The 26,055-nt window shown below is 58.2% G+C and overlaps 1 protein-coding gene across 4 annotated transcripts; it reads left to right on the top strand.

Annotated features, from left to right (window-relative positions):
• Positions 1–135: 135 nt before the first annotated feature.
• FHOD1 (formin homology 2 domain containing 1) lies at positions 136–25,342 on the top strand. 4 transcript variants are annotated; one of them, XM_054078905.1, is made up of 24 exons: positions 137–388; positions 7,398–7,504; positions 7,649–7,713; positions 9,092–9,159; positions 9,264–9,369; positions 9,523–9,617; positions 10,559–10,670; positions 10,764–10,858; positions 10,955–11,098; positions 11,218–11,432; positions 11,588–11,698; positions 11,955–11,978; positions 12,456–12,509; positions 12,966–13,132; positions 13,389–14,278; positions 14,517–14,669; positions 14,829–15,011; positions 15,288–15,407; positions 15,600–15,761; positions 15,861–16,051; positions 16,132–16,324; positions 16,402–16,555; positions 16,641–16,817; positions 17,420–21,285. In XM_054078905.1, the coding sequence occupies exons 1-24, from the start codon at positions 218–220 to the stop codon at positions 17,500–17,502; spliced, it is 3,840 nt and encodes a 1,279-aa protein (XP_053934880.1). In that variant the 5' UTR covers positions 137–217; the 3' UTR covers positions 17,503–21,285. The 4 variants fall into 4 exon arrangements, with proteins under 4 accessions (XP_053934878.1, XP_053934880.1, XP_053934879.1 ...); XM_054078903.1 differs by having other exon boundaries at positions 136–388; positions 16,641–25,342; XM_054078906.1 differs by lacking the exons at positions 11,955–11,978; positions 12,456–12,509 and having other exon boundaries at positions 138–388.
• Positions 25,343–26,055: the final 713 nt, after the last annotated feature.

Here is a 26,055-nt window from a genome sequence, read left to right on the forward strand (position 1 = left end):
CTATGTGATCGGGGGCGTGGTCTGTGCCGATTAAGGCGTGGTTTGGAGTGACGGGGCGTGGTCTGCTTGATTGGCACGTGGTCTGTGCTGGGGGCGTGGTCTGTGCGGGGGCGTTTTGTGTGCTAGGGGCGTGGTCTGTGTTTGTGGGCGTGGTCTGTGCGGCCCCACGCCCGGCGGCGCGGTGGGGATCGGCTCGGCACGGGGCGGCGGTGCCGGGATGGCGGAGGGGACGGTGTCGTGCCGGCTGCAGTACCTGGAGGATGCGGACCCCTTCGGCTGCGGCAGCTTCCCGGAGCCGCGGCGAGCGCCCGTGTACGCCGTGGAGGAGGCGCTGGCCCTGGGCGCGCAGCTGCCCGCCTTGCACCGCATGCTCGGGGCTCCGCTGCCGGTAAGGAGGAGGCGGGGGGGGACGGAGAGAGAGCGTGCGTATCTGTGTGTCTGTCTGTCTATCTGTGTGCGCCTGTCTCTGTCTGTGTGTGTGTGCGTGTTTGTGCCTGTGTGTCTATCTGTCTCTCTGTGCGTGTCTCTGTCTGTGTGTGTGTGCGTGTTTGTGCCTGTGTGTCTATCTGTCTCTCTGTGCGTGTCTCTGTGCGTGTGTCGGTCTGTCTGTGCCTGTCTGCGTGTCTCTGTGTGTGCCTCTCTGTACGTGTCTCTATGTCTGTCTGTCCGTCTGTCGGGAGCAGCGGGGTATCCCCCCCGGAGCCCGGGCTGCTCTCCCCGAAATGAGTCAGGCGGAATTAGGGAGCCCCGCCGGGAGATGCCAGTTCCTGGCCGGCCCCGGATGAGTCGGCGGGGAGGAAGAGGATGTGCTTGCTCAGAGCGAGCTGCAGAGAAGTAGGACGAGGGCAGGCGTCCATCCCCGTGGCGCCGGGGCTGAGCCGGGCAGCCTGCTCACACCCCAGCATCCCCCTTCCCCGCCTCGTCAGGAGCATCCCCGCTCCCTGACCCGTGGGACCCGGCCAGCCCTGCCATCCCCGAGCCCTGGCGAGGTGGCAGTGGAGCTGGGGTGCCACCAGCCCCTCGCTCCTCCGCTTCGGTGGCAGCTTTGCTGCTCGAGAGCAGAGTGGAAATTCGTGCTAAGCTGTTTCCTCCAGGAGGCTGAAGCTGAAGCGAGATGCTGTGTCTTGTTTGTGTGCTCTCAGCCCTGATCCGGGCTGGAAAATAATTCTGGGGAGCAGAGGAGACTAGGGACCATCCCTTCTGGATCTCTTCTGTTGGCAGGATGCTTCCAGAGCATCCTTTACAGAATGGTCATGGGCTTGTTTTCCTCCTTATGGATGCAGGACCCAGCAGAGCTTTGGCAGTGGCTGAGCATCTCTGTCTTGCAGAACTGCAGGATTGCAGGCAACACAGGCAGGAACGCAGGCAGGCAGCCGGGGAATTGCCCTGCCTGGACGCGGACAGGATTGTTTGGGGGCAGCAGAAGGGAGAAATGAGCTCACTGTGCCTGGCACCGAGCTTGCTGGCTTGCCGGGGGAGATGGGATTGCTGTGAGACCTTTGCCTCAACCAAAAACTCTCCCTTCTATTCCTCTTTCCGTTTTTCTTGGAGCAAAGCGGTCGTGTCTCATGTTGTCACCACCATGGGATTTTTAGGCGGTGACTAAATGGAGTTTGTTTGGGAACAAACAGCCCTGAGACATGACGAATGGAGCAAACTCAAATTTCAGGCATGTGCTCTCGTCCCTGGGCAGTAACAGGATCGGCAGCCCAGGGTGCTGCTGTGGTGGCATGGGAAGGGTGGACACGGTTTTCCTGAGGGCAGGAGCCATTGCGAGGGGGTCCTGTGCTCAGCAGAGGTGTGTTGATCCTGAGATTTAAGGCTCTGTTCTCCATCTAAGCCAAGCACTGGATGTTTTTTCCTGTAGTTTCCCTGCACCGCCCCATGACCCTTGCTAAAACCGCAAGCGAGCAGCTAGGACCTTGTTCTGGGATTGTATGCCAGATTCCTGGTTTATATAGGTTGTAAACCATGCTGGCTTTCTGAGCCAGCAAGGGCTGCGATACATCCCGACCTGACAAGCTGAGATGCTGGCTGAAGTTTGCATGAGCTGATGTCATGATCAGAAGCCCCCTGCATGGGATTTACACCGTGCAAAGTGAGGTCGGTCTCCTGAACCCCGTTGGTTCAGTCCAAATTCAGAGCTGGCACCTCAGACGTTGTTACCCTGGCACAACCATCCAAAACTTCACTTGGTGCCCTTTGTGCCAGGTGCTGCTCGGTTCCATTACTCGCCACCCTAAAATTAGTAAATGAGCAGTCGGATTTTTCCCAAGGAACTAGATGTAAAAAAGTTCAGCTGCATATGCCCGGTGCCAGGCTTGTCCTGAGGTGACGTGCACTGGGCAGCGTGCCCGAAGCTGCAAAGCACCAGGAGGAGAATGCAACACCCAGGAGGGAGCTGGGCTAGGGTTCCCCATGGAGGACTGATCTGCAGGCAGCCAGGGGATGAGTTGCCGTGGGGGACCAGCGACCTCCTGCCTTCCCTGGGCACAGCAAAACAGCTCCCTGAGCTGGGCACAGCCTTGAGATGGTGAACAGGAGGTTTCTTGTGCCAGCACTGCTGCCTTGAAGAGGCTGTCCTGCCCCGTGACACTCTCGGTGCTTCCTCTCCCTGAGCACGACCTGCTGCTGATGGCTTTTTCATGCTCTCCGGAAGGTGTGTTTGTGCTTGAAAATACCTTCCCGCTTTGTTTGCTGCTGCCGCATTGTTCAGCTCCAGGCCGATACTATCTTCTCCTGCTTTCCAGCATTTTTTTAGTACCCTTGAGTGATACTTGTGCTGGATGTGGGTTTTTTTCTGAACCTTCACAGTCAGGTTTTGGCGGGGCAGATTATTTTGGCTGTCCCTTTGTCCCCAGAGGCCACTGCGCTTCCTTGCCCCCAGCACTATCTCAGCTCTGAATCTAGGGATTTTTCCAAACAATTGCAAAACCCAACAGGCTGGAGTTTTACTTTCCCCTTCCTTCCCTGGAAACCTAGGGAAGAGCAAACAACTCGTTGGCCTCAGAGCTATAAACTCGCTCTTACACTCGCTGCAAGCTCTTGGGCTTGATAGAGGAGAGCCGCTGGGGCACCGTTGATGCACACATGAAATGCACAAGCCCTGTTCACCAGCTTTGTTGTACTCTTGATTCCTAACCAGCTTGAGGCAAGCTTTGCCAAGGGTCTTTGCTCCACTTAACCTCTGGCAAGCACAAAAGCGGTGAGATGGGCTCGTCATCAGTGCTGCTGTCCCCTCGATTCAACCGTTTTGAAAGTCTGCCACATGCCTCTTGCCAAGTGCTGGTCCTCAGCAGCCTCCGGTGCTCCCTGGCTCCTGGCACCATCCTCGCGTGGGTCCTGAGACAGGAGCTGTGGACAGGCATTCATGCCGTGGCTTTACTGGGACACCGGCTGCTTGCCAGGACTAAGGTTCTCCCACTGTTGATGAGGAACAAGGGATCCGTTAATGAGCAACAAGGATGGCTGGGGAAGCTTCGAGAGGGACATGCATGAGCAAGTGTACGGTTCTTGGCCAAGTCTGGGTGACCTCCGGAGATCCTTCCTGGCCTGGATAATTTTTCCCTGCCATGGTAAGGGAACAGCAGCACTCCAGTCCACCCACTTGCTGCCATCCATCAGGCAGGAGCAGGCAGGAGGCAGTGACGAGTGCCCTGGCAATAAACACCCCTCTTAGCCCTGAAACCAAATTGCAGTGACTGCCTTTGGTTGCCAGCTGGGGTTGCTCCTGCAGCGTAGCTCTGTAAACCGTCAATCCCCGTGTATTTTGGGAGGTGGGCAAAGGGTTGTGATGCCAGGCATTTCTGACCCACCGGTGCCTTGTGTTTAACTGCTACCTCGAGCTCAAGCTGTGCCTCCACTGGAGCAAATAATCCATACTTCTGTAATTTCCCCCATAGCCTTCCTAGAAGAGCTGCAGCGATGTAAGGAAATTGTGGTCACTGCAAAAAGAAAGTGTAAGAAAGGGGTCAAAAGTGTTTCCTCCACTGGCAGATAAATGGGATACTCACTGCCTAGCCTTGGAGCATCCTCCTGCGTGGGGATGCTGTGATAGGGTTGAGCAGGAAGATATGATGCCTTGGTGGGTGGTGTGAACACAGCTGTGGGTGGAGGAGGTCTTCAGCTCAGTGGTGATGATGTCTCCATCATATCCCTGTGGCCCTCTTCAGTGGGAGCCGGCTTTCCCTGGGGACTCACTTGCCTGACACTTGTGTTCTTGCTGAGCTTTGAAGCTGGCCGCAGCTGCTGGCTGTCGGTAGGATCAGGGAAATCCGTGTGTTTCCACCTTCCCCATGTCTGAGGTTGGAGGCAGCAGGGTGGATGGAGGACATCAGTGCTGCTGAAGGGTGGCTGGGGTTTCCAAGAGCCATGGGCTGGAGGTGTGAGCATGGGGCGCTGTCTTCCTCCCCAAGTTCCGCTTTGCCCATGTGTCCCTGTGACCCTCAAAGCCCAGCTCATTTTAAAATGGTTTTACAAGCAGGAGACGGATGGATCACAGCTGCCCTGGGAGCTGTCAGTACCCCGTGGACCCAGCGTGCTGTCCCCAGCAATACAGCCTCAAGGTCCTGGCTCAGATCATACATGGTTCAAAACCTCATCCGAGGTCGTGGGAGTAACCCCGGCCCTGGCAGTCGGTGTTCCCTGGTGCGGAAGTGCCGCCTCGGGATTTTTGGCACTGCAGCATGAGCCTGGGACAGCCCATCTCCATCCCTGGGGGTTGGTGCTTGCCAAGGGGGTCACAGCCAAACTCGGGTCCAGTGCTCGGAGCATCCCGCATGGAGAGCACTGCCAAGCTCGCATGGGAAACATGCAGGGTCACATCCCAGGGGCCTGGCCTGCCCCACCAGCTGGGACATGTCACCAGCCCCAGTAGGATCTGGGGACGTTAACCCTGGCTTGCCAGGGCTCTGGCAGCCCAGAGAAGGCAAAGCTGTTGTGCTGGAGCTGTGAGATGCTCTTCACTGTGTTCGAGTGCCCAGGAGGATGCAGGGATCTGTGAGAATGCAGGGATGCCTGAAGGGGTGCAGGAATACCTAGGAAAGCCTTTTCGCCATCCAGGAATTGAAGATTTCCCCAGCAAGCAAATCTTGCTAGTGACACCCACTGTGCAGGCAGCGCTGGCAGCCACGAGCGCTTGCCCGGTGCCACGAGCGCTTGCCCGGTGCCAGCAGCCTGTGTTTGGTTCGTGTTGCCATGGCCAGCTGGCGTGGCCAGCAACCATGGGAGGTGGAGCAGGGAACTAACAACATAACTGCGTCCAACCCACTGGCAGTGCCTCACCAAATTGCTCGTTATCCCCAGGCTTAGTCAGGGTCATTAGTCATTTTGATGCACGTGGCATTTTCTCTTTGCTCTCTGCTTTTAATGTCACACTCACAGTGAAGTCATACATTCAAGCTCTTGCACGATCTTGTGACTCAAGGAGATAGGGCTTTCATGGAAAGTAACCCCAAGTGAGATGCAGAAGCCATCCGTAGCATTGCTGTGGGTCGCCAGCCACCCAAGGGTGGCCAGGGCAGGGTCTTACATAAAACCCAGTAGGGGAGGGGGTTATTCCTAGTCCTCAACTCCAAAAATTTAATCCCTTTATTGGTGATCTGGCTGAGGGGATTCAGTGCAGCTTCAGTAAGTTTGCAGATGACACCAAACTGGGCGAGAGTCTTGATCTGCTTGAGAGCAGGAAGGCTCTGCAGAGGGATCTGGACAGGCTGGATCAATGGTCTGAGGCCAACAGGAGGGGGTTCAATAAGGCCAAATGCCGGGGTCCTGCCGGGACAACCCCGTGCAGTGCTAAAGGCTTGGAGAGGAGTGGCTAGAAAGCTGCTTGACAGAAAAGGATCTGGGGGTGTTGGTCAACAGTGGCTAAACATGGGCCAGCAGTGGCCCAGGTGGCCAAGAAGGCCAAGAGCATCCTGGCTTGGATCAGAAATGGTGTGGCCAGCAGGAGTAGGGAAGAGATCATCCCCCCTGTACTCAGTGCTGGTGAGGTTATACCTCGAATCCTCTCCTCAGTTTTGTGCCCTTCACTTGCAAGGACATTGAGGGGCTGGAGTGCATCCAGAGAAGAGGAACGGAGCTGTGGAAGGGGCTGGAGCACAAGTGTTATGGGGAGTGGCTGAGGGAACTGGAGTTGTTCAATCTGAAGAAAAGGAGGCTGAGGGGAGACCTCTTTACAACTACCTGAAGGGAGGTTGTAGCGAGGTGGGTATTGGTCTCTTCTCCCAAGTAACAAATGATAGGACAGAGGAATTGACCTCAAGTTGTGTCAGTGCAGGTTTATACTGGATATTAGAAAAAACTTCTTCACTGAAAGGATGATGAAGTGCTGGCAGAGGCTGCCCAGGGAAATGGTGGAGTCACCATCCCTTGAAATACTGAAAAGATGTGTAGATGTGGTGCTTAGGGACATGGTTTAGTGGTGGAGTTGGCAATGTTAGCTTAAGGGTTGGGCTCAATGATCTTAAAGATCTTTTCCAACCTAAATGATTCCATGTTTCTATGAAGTACTTGTACACCACTGCTGTGCAGATTTGGCAAGGTGCATCAGTTCCTCAGAGGGGGCTGATCTAGGAGAGGAGGGGCTGCAAACACTTCAGGAACAGGACCACGTGCACTGGGATGGCAGGAGTGCTGGCGAGACCAGGCAGATGCTGCCCTCCTCTGCCTCTGCTCGCACCTTGACGGAAAATTGCCCTGTCCCATCTGGACCTCGCCCTGGAGTCCTGTTGCTGCGTCCCAGGTGGCTCAGGGGCTTTGTGGGTGCCATGCCTGGAGCACCTGAGGGTGCTGTGCCCCTGGCTGGCTTGCATTGTGGATGCTGGATGTGGACTTTCTTGGGAGATGCCCTTGCCCCAGCCTTGCCTTGGCCTGTGCTCTTCCTTGTCCCGCTAGAAGATGCTGTGTGACTGCGGGCTGATCCAGAGGCTGTGTCAGCCGAGGAACATCCCTGTGGGGTTCGCCCTGGTTTGAGGTGTCCCTGGGCAGGCCAGATGCAGACACAGTCCCTGCAGGTGGAGGCAATTCATCTCCCCAGGTGAAGGCACCAGCCCTGTGAGGAGACAGGTCCTGCCCAGGTCACACCCGGGCTGACTAAGGGGAGCCCCAGGGAGCGAATCAGCCTCTTGCGGCACCTCCCGCCCAAGGACTGCCAAGGAGCCCTGCGGTGGTGGGGCCGCCCTTGCTTTGCCTTTTGCCAGCCTGGGGCTCCGCATTTCTCTGCAGGCTGGGGTGGAGGGTGCTGGAGCCAATGCTTGGGGACAAAGTGGGACCTGCCACCTCATTCCAGGATGCAGTTTCCTGGCGGGTCTGGTGTGGGTGGAAGGATGATGCATCCTCTGGGAGCCAGGAGAGATGTACTGGTCACAGAGGCTCAGCCAGGCTGTCTGCATCCCCAGCTGGAGGACTGCACGCTCCAGGTCTCCCCCTCCGGACACTACCTGGACCTCGACTTGTCTCTGCTGGAGCAGAAGGATGATCTGGAGGCTTTCTACGAGGAGGTCAGGTGAGGCATGTGGGAGGCCTGAGCCCTCTAGGGATGAGAAATGGAGACTCCATGTGCATGTGAGTGCCAGGGGCCACAAGCGAGGGGCCATGGGCTGTGCTGGTCCCACTGCAGGTGCTCACATGTTGTTTCCACCCACCCTAGGAAGGGGAGACGGCCAACCCTGATTCTGCGCACACAGCTCTCCGTGCGAGTCCATGCCATCATCGGTGAGTTGGGGCTGGTGCCGATCCAGTGGCTCAGCCCCCTCCAACAGTCAGGGGTTTGGTCTCCGTGGTGAGTTTTGGCTGGACTTTTTGTGATGGAGACAGGGAGTAACGCAGCCCCGTAACCTGCCCGCAGAGAGGCAGAGGACGATGGTCCCCATGAGGCTGGTGGGGGTCCGCTGGGTTAATCCTCTCCATCCTCAGCAATTGGGACTTTTGCCTTTTCGGCTGGGAGCCCAGCGCCTGCTGCAAATATTCTGGGTCATTCAGACGAGCTCTAAATATGGCTTTGCGTGTTACAAAAAACTGGCTCTTGTGCAGCAGAAAGTGCTGCTCTGGCTTGTGACAGCCTGCTCAGAGGTCCTGCAAATATTCAGGAGTCTCAAGCCTTTTCTTTTCCTAGTCAGAGGGAAAACCAGCACTGAGCAGTGATGCCACTGAGGCCGGGCATCAACTGGCTGTGCGAGGCTGCAGCCCTAGCAGTGCAGGAAGGAGCAGGAGGGCTGGGGTCAGGGTCGTGCTCTTTGCCAGCAATTCCCAGGCTCTGGCTGAGCCCCGGGCTGCTCTGCTTTCCCTCTCGGCTGCTCTGCTTTCCCTCTCGGCTGCTCTGACAAGCTGATAAGCAAGTGGAGCAGGCTGCTGGGACCTTGTGTTTTGCAGAGACCTTATCGGCATGTCTGGAGGGCTCCTTGGACAGCTTTTTTTTTTGGCTTGTTACAGCTCTAAGTGTGACCCAAGTAACTCAGGATGCTCACATAACTTGATTTTTGGATGCAAGAAGTGTTCACTCCCGATCACTTTGGTGTCCGCTTGTTGGAGTTGGCCTTTTCAGCTTCCTATGGCTTAGGCTGCTCTGTGCTGGCTCCTGCCCACAGGTCCCATCCCCATGAGCACGCAGTCTCCATCCAACCTCCAGCTTGCTGACCGTTCTATTGTTCTTAAGCAGCTGGTGTCACTGCCATCCTTTCCATCCCCAGCTTACGGCCTTTCCCAAGGTGCTGCACTGCTGGGGGCTCCGGGTCTGTGCCAGGGCTGTGCCTGGGGAGAGACAGCTAAAAGTAGCTCTGCCTCTTGCCCGTGTTCCTGTTTTGGTTGTGCACAGGAAGCCAGAGGGGATATTTATGTCATTGCTGGGCAATAAAAAGAAAAAAAAAAAAGGAAATGGGGAGGTGGCAGGGCTGAAATAAGTCGTTGTGGAGCTGCAGCTGCTTCCACCCTGCGTGTCTGACAGTGAGGCAGTGCCGGCATCCTGGGGTGACAGCACAAGGCTTGAGCCAGGATGTGGGGCTTTCCCAGGCAGCTGGGAGCATTTTGGAGACCTGGTTCAGCAGCAAACCCCTGCGGGTCAGGCTGTCATGCCACATCTCTTCTTTCCTTCCAGAGAAGCTGTACAATTCACAGGGACCAGAGCTGCGGCGATCCCTCTTCTCTCTCAAGCAGCTCTTTCAGGTGCGGTGACGCTGGCGTGGTGGGGGATCGAGGGGGGTCCTCTGGGGCTGGCTGCTCACCCCAGGGTCCCCGTGCTGCTGGAACGCCTGGCCTTCACCCCGCAGGAGGACAAGGACCTGGTGCCGGAGTTTGTGAACTTGGATGGGTTGACATGCCTGATCAAAGTCGGGGCAGAGGCTGACCAGAACTACCAGAATTACATCCTCCGGGGTTGGTATTTGGGTCCTGGGCACCTCGCCTCCCCACGGAGGAAGGTTGCCACCTGCTGGGCTACCTTGCAGGCAGCTGCCAGACCTTGCCCTTGGCGTGGATATGTTAGTAGGGCTGGGAAAACCCTACCCATGCTTGCTCTCTGCCTTGCAGCCTTGAGCCAGATCATGCTCTTCGTGGATGGGATGCAGGGTGTCATCAACCACAACGAGACCGTCCAGTGGCTGTACACGCTGTCAGGAAGCACGGTAAGCCCCTGGGGAGCTGCTTGTCACCCTACTGCACCCCACTTCCCTGCCTGTGACTGTCCTCTTGCACCATCCCACAGGGGATTTACCCCACGCCACCTTTGGGTTCGGTGCTCTGGTACCTTTGGGTATGTTGGGTCCTGCTTTCCCACCCAGAGTCCTCAGAGCTCTCGGTCTTGACGCGTCTGTGCTCCTGAGTGCAGAGCTTGAATAAGTGTTGTACTCTGGCTCCCTCTCTGGTGGCCAGTGTGGAGTCCTGCACCTAGGGAGGAATAACCCCCTGCACAGTACAGGTTAGGGGTTGATTAGCTGGAAAGCAGCTCCATGGAGCTGAGAGTCCTGGTGGACAATAAGTGAACCATGAGCCAGCAATGTGACCTCATGGCCAAGAGGATCCTGGGGTGCATCAAGAAGAGTGTGGCTGGCAGGGTGAGGGAAGTTCTCCTCCCCTGCTACTCTGACATGGTGGGGCCCCATCTGGAGTCCTGTGTCCAGATCTGGGCTCCACAGCTGAAGAAAGACAAGGAACTACTGGAGAGACCCCAGAAGAGGCCCCAGAGATGAGCATCTCTTTTATGAGGAGAGACTGAGAGACCTGGGTCTGGTCAGCCTGAAGAAGAGGAGACTGAGAGAGAACCTTACCAAAAGCCCTTATTCAAAACTACTTGGACGTGTTCCTGTGCAACCTGTTCTTGGTGAACCTGCTTTAGCAGCAGGGTTGGACCGGATGAGCTCCAGAGGTCCCATTCTGGGATTCTGGTTCCCCTTGGCCATCAGCATCACAGCTGCAGGCTGGTCCCTGGCCCCGCAGCACCGTGACCTGTCCCCTAGGCTGCCAGCAAAGTCCCCAGCCCTGGAGCGTGGGAACAGACAGCCCACCACACCCTGGCTTTGCACTGGTAGCCCCCTGCCACTGTCTGAGCTGCTATCTCTTATCCCAGTTTCGCCTGGTGGTGAAGATGGCACTGAAGCTGCTGCTGGTGTTTGTGGAGTACACAGAGCCCAATGCCCTGCTCCTCATCCATGCTGTCAATGCTGTGGACCAGGCGAGAGGTGGGTGCAGACCCAGCTGCCCACGAGGTCCCTGCTTGGGGAGGATGTCCCCACTATGTTCCACATATCACCTTCGCATGTTGCTTTTCTCAGGTGCCTGCCCATGGTCCAACCTGATGGCCATCCTGGAGCAGCGCAATGGGGCTGACACGGAGCTCCTGGTGTTTGCCATGACACTGATCAACAAGGTCCGGAGGGGTGGCAGGGTGTCCTCGTGATGCCACGCAGTTGGGGCTTGGCGTGGGTCACACCAGTCCCAGCAGCATCCCTCTGGTCCTGCTCAGACATTAGCAGCCCTCCCGGACCAGGACACCTTCTACGACGTGACAGACTGCCTGGAGCAGCAGGGCATGGAGCAAGTGGTGCAGCAGTACCTGGGCAGCAAGGGCACTGACCTTGACTTGAAGCAGCAGTTCACACTCTATGAAGTGAGTGGGGCTCCCGTGGGATCCAGCTCCATGCCGCATCCCATGGAGATATGGGGAGGGTGGGTGTGTGGGGTGGCAGGGGGCTATGCCTGGTTCCATGCCCCCCGGCACCTCCGCAGAGTGCTCTCAAGCTGGAGGATGGCGTGGAAGAGCCACCCCCAGGTGGACGCAAGGAGCGGAGGAGGACGGATGAGGGCCGACGCGGATGGCGGTCCCAGGGGAGCTGCCCAGAGCCCAGCCCCGATGCCCAGCCACTGCCGGGGTCCCCTGGCACCCCGAAGGAGCCCCCCACCGAGGTCAGCCCATCTGTCCCAACGCCGAGCAGTCCAGCAGAGTAAGTATGGCTGGAGGAGATCCCTGGTGGGGATGCTCCTGGGATGGTGAAGATGCCAGGATGCAGTGTGAACAGCACTTCGGTTCATTCCCGGTGCCAAGGTGGAGGGAAGCCCCGCAGGACCTGCTTTCAGTCCTTGTCACCTCTTCTTCCAGACCCTGTCCTGGCAGTGTCTACAACAGTGCATCCAGCGTGCGGCTGGCGCTGGCCTCCCCCCTGGCTGAGAAGGAGCAGCCCCCATGCCCAGGCGAGCGCAGTGTCTACAAGTAAGCAGTTGGGAGGGGCTGGGTGCACAGGGAGGTTCCCCTAGACCTGGGGGGGTCTTCCAGAGGGACAAGGGTCTGGGCAGGCCCTGGGGCTGGAGACAAATGTGATGGATGAGTGGGCATCTGGGAGGGTCCAACCAGGGGCTCCAGGGCATCCTTCGAGCACATACAGCTCTGCTCCAGCTCCTCCTCACTGCTCCTCTCTGTCTACGCTTGCCCTCTCCTCTGCCCACTCTTTCTATCTTTCCTTTTGCAGGCTGCGCCAAACTGCCCCTGTCTGGTAAGTTCCCCGGGCTCTGCATGCAGCTGCTGCCTCCCCTCGTGGTGCTCCAGTGGGAGCAGGCGCTGCCCTGCCCCGCTCGCTGTCCCTTGCATCCCCCCCTCGCCTCTCCCCTCCGAGTCCTGCCTACAGGACCCCCCATTCTCCATATCGCCATCATCCTCCACGGGGTGAGGCATCTTCTGATCCCCCCGTCTAGGAGGGGATGTTCCTGCCCAGGTGTGGCACAACCCACCCCAAGGCTGGCAGGGAGCTGGCATCACCATCCTGGTGGCAAACTGGCTGGCTTAAGTGGGACGACAGAGCCCGGGCAGGCGGCGACTTGCTGGGGCTCTCCTGGCTCCCTGTGAACCCCAGGGCCATGCGGTGACAGCAGGGTGAGGGTCCCCTCACCAAGAAGGCTGCCAGGCGGGTGCGTGTAGGAGGCACGAGCCCTGGGAGCTGCTGGCAGTGGGGCTAACCCCTGTTTTCCCTCAGGCGGGAGGATGCCCCCTCCTTGCGTGGGGACAAGCCTATTTTGAGGAAGTTTGAGTAAGTAGAGGCATGCGTGTGTCTCCAGGCATTCGCTTCCTCAGGCCAGCGCCCAGCCAGAGGCGTCTGGGCTCTGGCCATGCAGAGTGTGAGGAGCAGGAGGGTCCCCACGAGTCTCTGCCCAGGCACCCTCCTGGGTTTTGCTGCTTTTGGATGAGGGTTGCGGTGAGCATTGAGTCTGTTGGGATCAGTGGGTGATGGTGCACCCCAATGGCACAAGCTTGCAGCTCCTGCAGGGCTGTGGTATCCCCATCTCCGAGCTGTAGTGGCATCACCCGTCTCTTTGCAGGGCTCAGAGGAGGCTGAATCCTCTGGGTCCCTGATGTCGTGTGGCCAGTGCAGGGGGTTCTTTGCTGCGGAGCTGATTGTGTGGCACGGCATGGCATGATTTTCCCGTTGTCCCTATCGTCCCCATCCCTGCCTTGCTCCCAGCCAACATCCACCCCTGTCTCACAGAGCTCGCTTCTTGGAGAACTTGGCTGCAGCTCAGAAGGAGAAGATCTCTTCCATGGCAAAGGGACGGCTCGATGTTCTCGGCAGTGCTGCGCTGGAGCATCCGTACACTCTTGCTTGGGACAGGGACAGCAGCACCTCAGAGCCTGGGATGGAGCCACCTAGCATAAGTAGGTGCTGCTGGGGTGTGTTTCCAGCTCTGGGCTCGTTGGGGTCCCTGGGGTGGGTGTTAGTGGTCCCTCTGCACCCAGCGCGTGTCTGTGATACCCAGAGCCACTGAGGAGCTGGGGGTACCTACTCGTCTCTCTCCAAATACTGGCATCCAAGCATGTCTCTGCCATGGGGCGGGATCCCAACTCTACGTGCAGCCCAGCAGCACCTGCCCCTCCAAGCACTCTGTCCCAGCATCTTCCACTCTCCCTGTAGGGTCCTGCCTGGCTCTGACAGACACCACCGACTCCTGCAGCACCATCTCCTCCGACACCAAGTTTATGCTGGACATGCTTTATGCCAAGGGTTCCTCGGAGCCAGGGAGGGAGAAGGTCTTCCCTGAGGGATCATTATACCCCCAAGCCCAGGGTGATGTGGAGATGGATCTCGAGGGAGGTGGCAGACGAGAGCAGGAGGGTGCCCGGCTCCATGGCAGGGCTCCGGATGGGCCAGTGGCCAGCGCCCACGCCAAGCTGGCGCGTGCCTTCTCCAGTGTAGATGCTGAGACCCATACACAGAAGCTGGAGAACACCGGGATGATGCCCATCAAGAAGGATGCAGAGCTGACGTGGGAGCGCCTGGAGGCTAGCCCTGTGCAGCTGAAAATCAAGGACCTGGACTTCACTGATCTGGGGGAAGAAGAAGACTTTGACATCCTGGACGTGGGGCCCATTGCTAATGGTTCCTTCCTCTCTCCTGGCATCAAAGCAACGAGCACTGGAGCCCTCATGGCTCCCCCTCCACCTCCTGCCATCCCTGGTTGCCCACCACCTCCTCCTCCATTACCTGTGGTCCCTGGCTGCCCACCACCTGCCCCTCCACCTCCTGCCATCCCTGGTTGCCCACCACCTCCACCTCCACCAGTCCCTGGCTGTCCACCCCCTCCAGGGCTACCAGGTCCCTCAGCAACAGATGGCCCTTCCCAGGCTAAGAAGAAAAGGACAGTGAAGCTCTTCTGGAAAGAGCTGAAGCAGCTGGATGGCGCTGTGGCGCCAGGCAGGTTTGGCCAGGCAACGCTGTGGGCTTCCCTGCAGAATGTTGAGGTCGATGCTGCCAAACTGGAGCATCTCTTCGAGTCACGGTCAAAGGAAGTGCCAACTTCAAAGGTACCAGCAGGCTGACAGCCATCAGCCAAGTGAGGGTTGAGGGGTGGGATGAAGGCTGTCACCCCTACCCTATCCTGAGGAAGGATACTTGCAGCCGAGAAGCTCGGCGGGGGTGGTGATGGGTAGTGCACAGGTTTGGCTCACCCCTGGGACCCCGATTAGCTCCTTGTGTCCGTGGTGTTTGCATGAAGGCGAGCCCTTTGCCTGGCTGCCCCTATCCATCCCATCCTGTTTGCAGAAGGCCATTGATGGGAAGAAGGTGGTGGTGGTGTTGGACCCCAAGAGGAGCAATGCCATCAACATTGGCCTCACGGTGCTGCCGCCTGTGCACATCATCAAGACAGCTGTGCTCAACTTTGACGAGTTTGCAGTCAATAAGGAAGGAATTGAGGTGAGCACCAGAGAAGCTTGCCCGTTCCAAGATCCTCAAGCAGGTCATTTCCCCTGGCCAGGAGGCCTCCATGCTGTGACACCTGCGCTGACAGCCCTGGGGTGACACGTCTCACAGTGACATGGCTGAAGTCTGACCCATCCATTTTTGCCTTTCTAGAAAATCCTCACCATGGTCCCCACTGAGGAGGAGAAGCAGAAGATCCAGGAGGCCCAGCTGGCCAACCCCGATGTGCCATTGGGCTCTGCAGAGCAGTTCCTGCTTGCCCTGTCTTCCATCAGCGACCTCACAGCCAGGCTCCAGCTCTGGGCCTTCAAGCTGGACTATGAGAGCCTGGAGCAGGTAGAGAGCCATGTACACCCCATTGCCCCTCTACCCTCCCGCTGCTGCCATCCCCAGCAGTGCTGAGCGCTGAGCCAAGTGTGTTCCTGGTGGGGACCAGCCATGTCCAAGTATGGGAGGTGCAGTCATGGTTGGGGACAGGCTGCAGGTCCCCAAGGCAAGCATGGGCTTGGGTTGACCGTGGGGTTGTTGCCCTCATGCACAAGGGCAAATGCTGAAGCTCTCAAGGAAAGGGTGGCCAAGGGGGAAGTCTCACTTGCCTTTGTCTTCACACAGGAGATTGCAGAGCCACTCTTTGATCTGAAGGTGGGCATGGAGCAGCTGGCCAGAAATCACACCTTCAAGTGCATCCTAGCCACACTTCTGGCCATGGGCAACTTCTTGAATGGCTCCCAGGTGAGGAGCAGGGTGTGAAGGGACGTGGCCTGTCTTGAACACTACAAAGTCAGGACCAGCCGCAGTGTGTGGGTACACAAGAAGGACCGTGTGAAGCTTGGGGTGGTGCAGGTGCTGGTGGGGACCCAGTGGGTCTGTGTAATCTGTTGGAGGAGGGATGGAGAGGCCCTGCTTAGTCCATTGGGGTTTCAGAGCAGAGGCTTTGAGCTGGGCTACCTGGAGAAGGTCTCAGAAGTGAAGGACACAGTGCACCGGCAGTCCCTGCTCCACCATCTCTGCCAGATGGTGACAGAGAAGTTCCCAGAAACTACCGACCTCTACTCGGAGATCGCCTCCATCACTCGTTCTGCCAAGGTGAGGCAAAGCATATGACACCCAGCAGGGCCTGGGTGCAGATCCCATGGCTGTCCAGCTCCACCAGTGTGGCCAAGGGCTGACATCTCACTCTTCCAGGTTGACTTTGATGAGCTGGCCAACAGCCTGGTGCAGCTGGAGCGAAGATGCAGGGCCTCCTGGGACAACCTGAAGGTGATCGCCAAGCACGAGACCAAGCCGGTGCTGAAGAGCAAGCTGACAGACTTCCTCAAGGACAGCACCCAGCGCATTGTTGTCTTGAAGGTGGTACACAGGCGCATCCTCAACAGGTCGGTGGCTCGAGATCCTGGGGATGCAGTGGGAAGTCTGTGGTCCCGTTGACGTCCTGCCATGACCGATGTCCCCACAGGTTTCACTCCTTCCTGCTGTACCTGGGGTACCCAGTGAGCATGGCACGGGACGTGAAGGTGACGCCCATCTGCAAGTTGCTGCGGGAGTTCGCCCTGGAGTACCGCACCTGCCGGGAGCGCGTCCTGCAGCAGCAGAAGAAACGGGCTGCCCACCGCGAGCGCAACAAGACACGGGGAAGGCTCATCACCGAGGTAGGGGACTGCTCAGCCGGCCACCACCACTAGGTGATGCCCTCCCAGGTCTCTAATGCCGACTTTTCCCACTGCAGACTGAGAAGTTCTCCAGCATCAGTGAGGCCGCTTCGCCACCTGCCGTAGTGTCTACCGGCCCTGAGGAGCAGATGGAAGCTGGTCATGAAAGCATGAAGAGCTTGCTGACCTCCCCCACGGATGCCCCTGCCCGCCGCAGCCGGGCCAGCCGGGGTAGGAGGAGGGTGGCAGAGGCACTCGAGATGTGCCGGACTGGCTGGGCACAGCTGATACCAGTATCCCTGTTGTTTCCGTGCAGGGACAGGGCATGTCACCCCGGCCCAGGGCTCTCCAGCCCAGGAGGACATTCCCAGCTCCCCAGACGATGCTTCGGATGAAATCATGGACCGGCTGGTGAAATCGGTGACACACAATGCCAACCCCCGGCCCTGTGCCAACAAGGAGCGCAGGAGGTCCCGTGGCAATAGAAAGTCCTGTAAGTCCCATCCCTGTCCTCATGCCCTGCTCAGCCTCTTCCCATGCTCTGCCCCTGTCCCTGTACACTACCTCACCTGTATCCTGTCACACCTCTGTGGCTCTGACCTTGTACTGTCCCATCGCCAGGTTCCTGTCCCCATGCCCAGTCCCATCTCTGTGTCTCTCTTCCCAGTCCCAGTACTCTGTCCTCTCTCAGTGTCACTGTCCCCATACCCTGTCCCACCTCTGTGACCCTGTCCCTGCTCTCTGTCCTGCCGGATGCTCTTTCCCATCTCTGTATCCCTATCCCATCTGTCTCTGTCCCCCATGTCCCGTTCCAGCTCTGTGTCTCTGTGCCCGTGCTCTGTCCCTATACCTTGTGCCGTCTCTGCGTCCTTGTCCCCATGCCCTGCCGGGCTCCTTCCCCGCTGGCCACCTCTGATCTCCTACGCTGAGCCCACACCAGGCCACGGCAGGAGGTGCCCTGAGACCGGACCGTGCCACTGCACTTCCATTGCCACCCCTCCGTCCCCGGCACACCAGGGCAGGTACCCGGTGCGTGGGGACCCCAGCAGCCATCGCCACTCGTGCTGCCAGTGCCATGCTCTCCTCTTCCCGCAGTGAGACGGACGCTGAAGAGCGGGCTCAGCGATGACCTGGTGCAGGCGCTGGGCCTGGGGCGGGCGCCCGGCATGGAGGTTTGAAGGGGCTGAGGGGGCTTGTGCTGCTCCCCACCAGTGGCAGCCGCGAGGACAGGACGTGGAGGCAACCCTTGCTGCTCCAGGACTGGCATGCTCTGCACCCATGGACTCACCTCGCTTTTCCCTGCTTGCCTCCAGCTCCCAGGGGTGCATGCAGCAGGGTGGGAGCGATGCCTGGGAGCTGCTCGGTGGTGGCCGGGATGGAGGATACTCACCACTCGTGCGCCGGTGCGGAGACTTGGGGTTCATCATCTTAACAGTATTAGAGGGGTTGAGGGGCTGGACCCAACCCCTCTCTGGGAACTGGGTCTGGCCCATGGCAGCTGTGGCAATAAAGTGATCTGACGTGCTGCTGGCATCCCTTGTCCCTGCGCCCGGGTTTTCCCACTGCTGGGCTGGGCTGGTGGAGGCTCTCAATGCAACAGGCTGGAGCAGGCAGTGCCAAGGTTGGTGGCAGTGCCAAGGGTGGTGGCAGGAAGGAAGGGGCGATGCTCCCTCCAGCCATTGCCGTGGTCCTGAGCAGCACCTTGATGCTGCCAGAGATGCCCCAGTGTCCCCATCCCCCTGCGGAGCCCTGAGAGACTGAGGCCACGTGCTTCACCTCCCTGGGCTGAGACAGCATCGGTCCTGCTGCATCCCCAGCCCTGCTGCCCAGGGCAGACACTTGGCCTGCAGGAGCCAGCCCTGGGGCTTGCAGGAATGACCATCCCTCCTGGGGACAGCCCAGTCCCCTCTGTACTGGGACACCCTGCCAGAAGGAGCGAGGACCGCTGCCAGGCTCAAGGCTGCACACTCAAGGCGAGGAGCGGCAGCTCGAGCACAAGGCCATGGTGCAGTAAAATCAAAGAGTGTACATCCTGTCTCAAACCTCACATCTCTGTTGCAGACCTCTCCTGAGGAATTTTAGCCAGACCAGGACCTGGCTCTGAGGCAGGGTTGTTCCCCTTCCCAGAGTGGGCCCGGAGCACGGCAGCCACGTTGCCCCTTGCAAACCTGGTCATGGCCGAGCTGCAAGCCTAGGAAACATCGCCCTGTGCTTGGCAGAAATGGGCTGTCCCATGACACGAACACAGCCAGGGCACCGTCTGCCTGTCCCTGTGCGGACAGAGAGATGTCCAGGCAGGAATGTGCCACCTCCTGGTCCAGCGTGGCTCGTGCCATCCCAGGCACAGATTAAAACCCTTGCTGGGTGCTGGCTGTGATGCTTCCCACAAGTGCAAGAGCTTTGCGACAGGGAGGTACCGTTTCTGAGCATCCCCCTCAGCCAGCCACAGTGCTCTGGGCACCATCACCTGTGGCATTTGGGAACAATGTCACATCATCCATCACAGCTGCTTGACCTCAGCACTGCCCCAGAGCTGCCTCCAGCCCTGAATACCACACAGCCGGTCTCTGCAGCTTTCAAGGAATGAAGAAAAACTCCACTGGGCTTGGCAGCTTCTTCCTCCTGGCTGACCTCTGCCTAGGGTTGTCTGTCTCCCGTGAGGGTGGACACATCAGTAGCCCCAGAGGAGCCAGGCAGCACCAGCCTGCCCCAGTTTGTGAGGTGTCTGTGATGGTTCTGCTTGGGTTTGGGGTCAGTGCAGCCATGCCAACAGCTGCAGGTGTCCCAGAGGTGCCCTAAGATGTGGTCTTGCTCCCTTACCCTCTGGGTGCTTGACTTGGGCCTGCAAAGAGAGGATGAAGAGGTCACAACAGATGACATTGAGCCACTCAGATGCACAGCAGAAAGGAGAAAGGGATCAGAAAGCATCTTCCTGATCCACTGTACCTGCCCCAGGTACCCAAAGTGACATTATGCATGTGACTGTTGCTCCTGAAGGGCTTGCCGGGGGAAACTGAGGCAGGGTGCTGGGGAATGTTGCCCCTCTTGAGGGGTTTGGCGCCACTTGGGGTGGCCGTGTCCTCAACGAAGGCCTCCACCAACCCCTGTTTATTTTTTTTTCAGCTGGGTTTTTCTTTTGCAGCCTTGGCGCTATTTGCAGGATGCCTGGCCCTGGGCACGCGCTGCCCTTGAGTGGTGCCTGAAGTGCTTGGCTTGGCCACCGCCCAAGCGGCTCATGCCAAAAAACAGGCAGACATGGCCCCCCCGGGAAGGAGAGGGGGTGGCGGGATGCCAGCGACTCCTTTGTGAGCAGAGGCAGGTTCATGGGCTTGGTGGGACCTGGGACACGTGTGGCCTCGGGCAGCATCAGCAGAGCTGGGGTTGGGGTGCTGCATCCTAAGAAGACACTCTGTGTGGGATGAGGTGACCCTGCCGGGACATCTCACAGCATGGAGCACCTCCAATCCGTGCCTCCATCCCTGCCCACGCAGCCCAGGGCCACCAGCTGGGACCGGCTGCCACGAGGGGGCACGGCAGCCACGCGCAGGATGAGGCCACCCAAAACAACACCTCGTGTCCCACTGCCCTGTGGGTGCTGCCACTGACATCCGCTGTGCCGCTCACCATCCCCAGCACCCAAGGGGCTGCACCCTGCTCCCTTGCCATCCCCCATGGTGAGATGTCCTGCTGCTTCTGTGTCCCCAGAGGGATGACAGCCACGTCCTTGGTCCCGGCCATTCATCTGGCTGGTGGGGACAGGCTCTCATCCCCTGCACACGGCCGTCTCGACGGTGCTCATCCTTGGCCCCCATCCAGGCAAGGAGGGAGTGGAGGACAGCAGAGACAAGCCTTGCTCCACTTGCTGTCACCTGTACCCATTTCTGTAGCTGTTTTGCAGTGGAGACACGCTCCCACCCCTTACGGAGCCTGTGCTGGAAGATGTCCCCTGCCTCCATCCCATCCTGCCAGCCCTTTCCATGGGACTGTCCCAGTGCAGGGTCCTCTTGGCTGCCATGCTCTGAAGCTGGCTCCATGCTCATGCCATGTGGGCATGTCCTCACAGCTGTCCCTGAGCTCAGGGGGGGACCCGCAGTCCTGGGCTTGTGGTTGCCATGAAGCCCCATCACCTTCCATGAGAAGCATAATTCCCATGAGGGACAGCACAGCCTCATTTGCTCACAGGTTAGAGCCATCCTGAGCACTTCTTGTAAGCGTTGGTGTGCCCTGGCCATCTTCCAGGTACATCATGACCACCTGCCCCCCACCAAACTCCTCCTGCTCTCTCAGCTAGAGGTGTCCTCCTTGTCTCTTCCAGCCTCAACCCTCTTGAGAAACCCCAGGCTGGTGACATGCTCTGCTCTGCAACCGCCTTTACAGCAGGACAGAGGCGTGGGACAGGAACCAGGTCACAGCTGCTGTGACCTGCTACCTTCTCCCCTGGGAGCAAAGGCAGCAGGACATCACCTGGAGCGTGGCCCAGCCAGCTTTCCCTGAGATCTGTCTTGTATCCAAGGGGAAAGCCACATTTCCCCGGTCCCCATCACCCTAATATCAAGGTAGAGGCCCTCTGATGAGCACGGAAGAGATAGCAAGTGATGCTGGGCCAGCAAAGCAAGTCTAGACTGGGTACCACACACGCCCCAGGAGATGGGGGATGTACCAGCCATCATCGGAGCTGGGAGCACTTTAAAGTGTCACCAGTGCTTCCCAGCCCCACTGAAGGAACGAAGTCCCTGCAGCCCAAAAGCAACTCCTGTTCAGAGAACTGCGCCCCAGATTGCCCAGTCAACAAAGCGGCTGCCAGAGCTGCGTGGGTGAGTGGGCACGGCGACACGGGGTTCTCACCAAGGCGGAAAAGCTCGAGGTCAGGCTGACAAGTAGCTTCCCAGAAGGTGAAACCTCTCCTGAAGCCATGAACATGGTTGGAAGCGGAGATGTGTTTTGTAAATACCTGGAGATCCTGTGCAACCTGAAAAAAACAAGTCAGAAGCAGGAATTTTCCAGAGATGAGGGTATTTGCAGAGAGCCAGATCCAGGGGCAGTGCTCACCTGGATGCTCCGCTGCGGCCAGAGATCCTTTCCTGGAGAGCAGGCCTGGTAGTCCCCAAAAGAGATGTTTCAGTGACAGAATGCCAGGAGCTGGGGCTGCGCCCACCATCCAGCCCAGGGGCATGGGAACCCCTGCACAGGAGGAGGATCAGGCCCTGGGACTCAGGCCGATGCGACCAATGCAGAGTCAGAGCTGGGATGCACAGGATGGTGGGCACATGGGATAATGCGTGAAAATGGTCATGTGCATTTTATGGCATAAAAAACATAAAGGAAGCCCCCCAAAAAGCCTGTGGTCATGGCCTGAAGTAAGTTGGAAACAAGGCATGGGAAGTCCTGTGGGGGAGAAAGGAGAGAAGATCCTAGGACAAAGGGTCAAGGTGGCTCCTTGGGCAGTTGTGGCTAATGTTGGCCATGAAGTGGGCAGTGGCTCCAGTGTTGGGCTTTAGTGCTTGGTTTCCATGTCTTGGGCTCAGGGAAGAATCACAGGGATATTAAAGCACTGGGTGCAGGACACATCTCCTGGAGCTGAGCCTGGTTCAGCCGAATCACAGCCACCCGAGGATCTGCCCTCCCTGGAGAGGAAAGCCGCAGTAACAGGGAGTTTCTGCTCCAGCAGCACAGTCCAACCAGAAAACTGGTACAAGTTCAGTGGTAGGACACAAATATTTTATGCTGAGAGTAATTAATCACTGTCCTTTGCAAGACACTTTGGTTCAAAATGAAAGTTAATTCCAGGCAGTGCAATGGCCTTTGTCACCCCTGAACTGTCTCCAACCCCAAACGCTGATGAGCTCCATGGCCCCACATCTTCTCCACAAAGAGGGATAGACCCACAGCCATCCCAGGGGTTCTTTGAGGGCATGGTATGTGAAGGGAGCTTTAGTTGGTGAGGGACACCTCCAGCATCCCCTTTCCCATGTGCTTAGACCCATAGAATCCCTAGGCTGGAAAAGACCTCTGAGATCATCGAGCCTAAGTGTACCTGTCCTCTACTAAATCATATCCCTGAGCACTTCATCTACCCAACTTTTAAACACCTCCAGTGATGCGGATGGTTGTCCATGGTAGGTCCTCAACCTACAAGTGACAGCCAAGGGGATCCTAGCCCCACGGTTCCCTTTCCCAGGACAGCTGCTCATGAGAGGACTATACCCCATGACCTATGCAAGGAAACGAGTGCTGGCACAAATCTCCATCAGCACTGAACAGACAAAAGTGCCCTGTTAGGTGTTCGTCTGGGTGGTGTTTCCTAAGGAGATAATAGCCGTGGAGGAAGGACTTGATGTTTTGGAGAAGATTAAGTACCTGTGGGAACAGTGTGGATGAATCACATCCCTCATGGGCTTAGTGCCCCTGGAAATGGCTCATGGCACATTGAAAACAATGTCATGAGTCTTCTCCAGATGAGATTAGGGAGTGGAACAATTATCTCAAAACCTGTTAGTCATGGGAGGCTCCACCGAGCTGGAGGAACAGCCTAGGGCAAGGGGAGCACTAGGAAGATGTGGGGGTGTGTGTCTATGTGTCCCCGGGGACCTTCACGAGCAGCCCCAGGAAGGGTGTGGGAGGCGACTGTGGTCAAACCAGCCCCGCTTCACTTGAAGAAGGTGAGCTGTAATTAGCAGAATAGGTGCGGAAGAGCTTGAGCAGGTCAAAAGGTAATGGAGCTGTCACCAGCGTTTTCCTAAGAGCACAGCACGGCTGGGAGGCACTCTCTGGTGTTGAGCAATGGGAAGATGAGCAAGGCCAGGCACTGTCTGCAAGGGAATAGCCACCAAGGTCACCCTAACCACATGTCGGCGTGTTTGGGGAGAGCTGGGAAGCAGCCAAGGCTGGGAAAGGGTGCTGGTGGACCAGCTCCACCCCAGTAGACCTCTTGGTGAAAGCATCCATGGAAAGCCCTGACTGTGGCCAACAGACCACACAATGGCTATCTACAACCCATCCTCTACATCTTGAGGTGTCCCACAAGAAGGGCATCCGAAGACCATGCGTGAGGAGCTCTGGAAGGGATGGATAAACAGACACCCTACCCAGCTTTCAAGGAGATGCGTGAATTCATGTTGCAATTTGGGAATGGCCACATCCAGCCCTTGCTGAAACACCATCACTGGCACAGACACTACCTTCTGGCTAAACCCCTGTTAAACCCCGTACCCCTCGCCCTGCTCTCTTCCACACCCTGGCAGCTCCGTCTCGCCTGGCGTGGTGAGGAATGCTCTCTCTGGAGACCACAAGTTTGGAAAACAGCCTCTCCCTAAGGGGACTTTTCAAGCCCCAGTGAAGTGATGGGATGAGGAGGTTTATCAGGGTTCTCTCCAGAGCCCGAGTCCCTCAAGGCTCTGCCTTGTGGCCACCTGCATCATTTTCGCCAGCTTCAGTGGTTCACCGGGCTTGGTGCTGCAAGTAAGCGGATTCCTGAAGGAGAGCCTACAGCCATCCCTCCTCCTTCTCCTCTACCTCACTGGCATTCCCAACATTCCCCTGCCTGGAAGAGCAGGGATACAAATCCAACAGAGTCCCACTACCACACCCCAGCAAAACCACTCCAGCCTGTTTGACGCTGGACTTCTGCAGAGTCGCCACCGTCACTGCCGTTGAAATGTGTTTTTCCATCAGTACCACAGGGCTTGTTCCAAGAAGGTTGGCACAGGCACCTGCTGCCATTGCCACCACCATGCCAGGGCTTGCAAGGTGTGCCAGGAGCAGCTGACACCGACAGCAGCCCGGCTGGCAGAGCCCGGCTCCTCCAGGATCGGAGACCAGTGTTGACCCTGGCACGCAAAAGCATCTCACCTCCGTGCAGAGGGCACCGAGGGTCAGGCCCACAGCAACAGCCGGTGGCACTACACGGCAGGGACGCACGAAGGATCACCAAGTATGGAGACTTGGTGAAATATTAAAGCAGGCGCTTAATAAAGTAAGCCCAGCAGAAGCGATTGCCCTGTGTAATAAACCTAGAAAGGAGAGGACTTTGTCCCCCTGGCCGGGGCGGTGCAGGGAGCTCCTGCCAGCACCCATTGGAGATGGCACAGACTTGGCGTGCGGCACTGCACGGCAGAGCTTCCCTCGAGCCATGCAGCAGCCAGAAGCTGAGCTTCCAGCACGGTTCACAGTGCCGCAGCCCCAGAATAACAGTTGGCAGCCGGGTGGCGGAGTGCTGCCTCCTCTGGGTGGCAAACCAACACCGAGCGCTGAGAAATGGTTTGGGATCACCCAGGGTTACTGCACCTATGTCACAAGGCTCCTAGAGAGGAGCTGGGAATTCATTCATATCTTGTCTGCCTGGTCCAGGCACCAAGAGAAACCCCAGGGCACCTGGCGCAGGTGCTGAGACCCAGGTGGCACACGGCGCAGTGCCCGTGTGGTGCTGCCCTGGCAGACAAGGAGGTCCTCGGGGCACAATCCTGTGAGGGGAGATGCTGATGGAGGGGTGGTCCTCAGGGAAGGCCGTGTCCTGGGCTCCACCTGTCCCAGCAGCAGGTGTGCACTAGTGCGACTGGTTCCGGCTCCAGCAGTGGGTAAGGAACCCGCCCTCCTGTTGAGCGGGGTGAATGAACCCACCTGGGAGCATTGCCCAGCATGGGCACCAAGCCCAGCCGTGCCAGGCTGAACCAAGCTAAGGTGAGCTGTGCTGAGTCATGCTGTGTCAAGCTGTGCTGGGCAGAGTTGAACCAAGCTGAGCCGAGTCGTGCCTACCTAAGCGGCATGATGTCCTGAGCCATGCTGAACTGAGCTGAGCCAAGCTGAGCTGTGCCTAATTAAGTGGCACCATGTCCCAAGCTGGGCTGAACCAAGCCAAGCTGAGCTGTGCTATAGGTGCCATGACATCTCAAGCCACGCTAAAGCAAATCAAGCCATGCAGAACTGAGCTGAATTGAACTGAGCTGTGCCTACCTAGGTGGCATGATATCCTAAGCTGTCCTGAACAGAGCTGAGCTGAGCTGAGCCATGCTTACCTAGGTGGCAGGATGCCTTGAGCCTGGCTGGATAGAGCCAACCTGAGCAGAGCTGAACCGTAGGTCACAGGGCATCTTAAGCCTGGCCGGGCAGAGCCAGCCTGAGCTGAACTGTAGGTGGCAGGTGTCCTGAGCCAGCCTGAGCCAAGGCAAACTATAGGTGGCCTGAGCCTTAGATGCAGGATGTCCTGTGTCTGGCTGAGCCAAGTTGAGCCAAGCCACAGAGCTAAGCTGAGCCATAGGTGGCACAGTGTCTCAAGCTGAGCAGATCTCTTAGGTGCAGCATGTTCTGAGTCTGGCTAAGCCGTGCCTACCTAGGCTGCAGGATGCCTTGAGCCTGGCTGAGCTGAGCCATCCTGAGCTGAGCCGCAGGTGGCACAGTCTCTCGAGCCGAGCCGCAGCTGTAGTGCGTCCCGAGCCTGGCTGAGCCGAGCTGAGCAGAGCTGTTGGTGCAGCATGTCCAGAGCCCGGCTGAGCCGAGCCCTACGTGCAGGGTGTTCAGAGCCCCGAGCCGTGAGTGCAGCATGTCCCGAGCCTGGCTGAGCTGAGCCGAGCCGAGCTGAGCGGTAGGTGCACCGGGTCCTGCCGGGCTCCACGCCTCCGCCTCCACCCCCGAAGCCCAATGCCGGCGGTGCTGATGCCCGGTGCCGGTGGTGCTGATGCCCGGTGCCGGTGGTGCGTGGTCCCGGTGCCCATTGCCTGATCTCAGTGGTGCCTGGT

The sequence above is a fragment of the Cuculus canorus genome, chromosome 13 (genome assembly GCF_017976375.1).
Source record: "Cuculus canorus isolate bCucCan1 chromosome 13, bCucCan1.pri, whole genome shotgun sequence".
NCBI lineage: Eukaryota > Metazoa > Chordata > Aves > Cuculiformes > Cuculidae > Cuculus > Cuculus canorus.

Bases quoted from the DNA above. Each gene is read 5' to 3' on its own strand.
- FHOD1 (XM_054078903.1), top strand. From the start codon at position 218: ATGGCGGAGGGGACGGTGTCGTGCCGGCTGCAGTACCTGGAGGATGCG. The intron at 7,505-7,648 runs GTGAGGCATGTG...CACCCACCCTAG, and splicing joins GCTTTCTACGAGGAGGTCAG to GAAGGGGAGACGGCCAACCC. The intron at 11,099-11,217 runs GTGAGTGGGGCT...GCACCTCCGCAG, and splicing joins AGCAGTTCACACTCTATGAA to AGTGCTCTCAAGCTGGAGGA.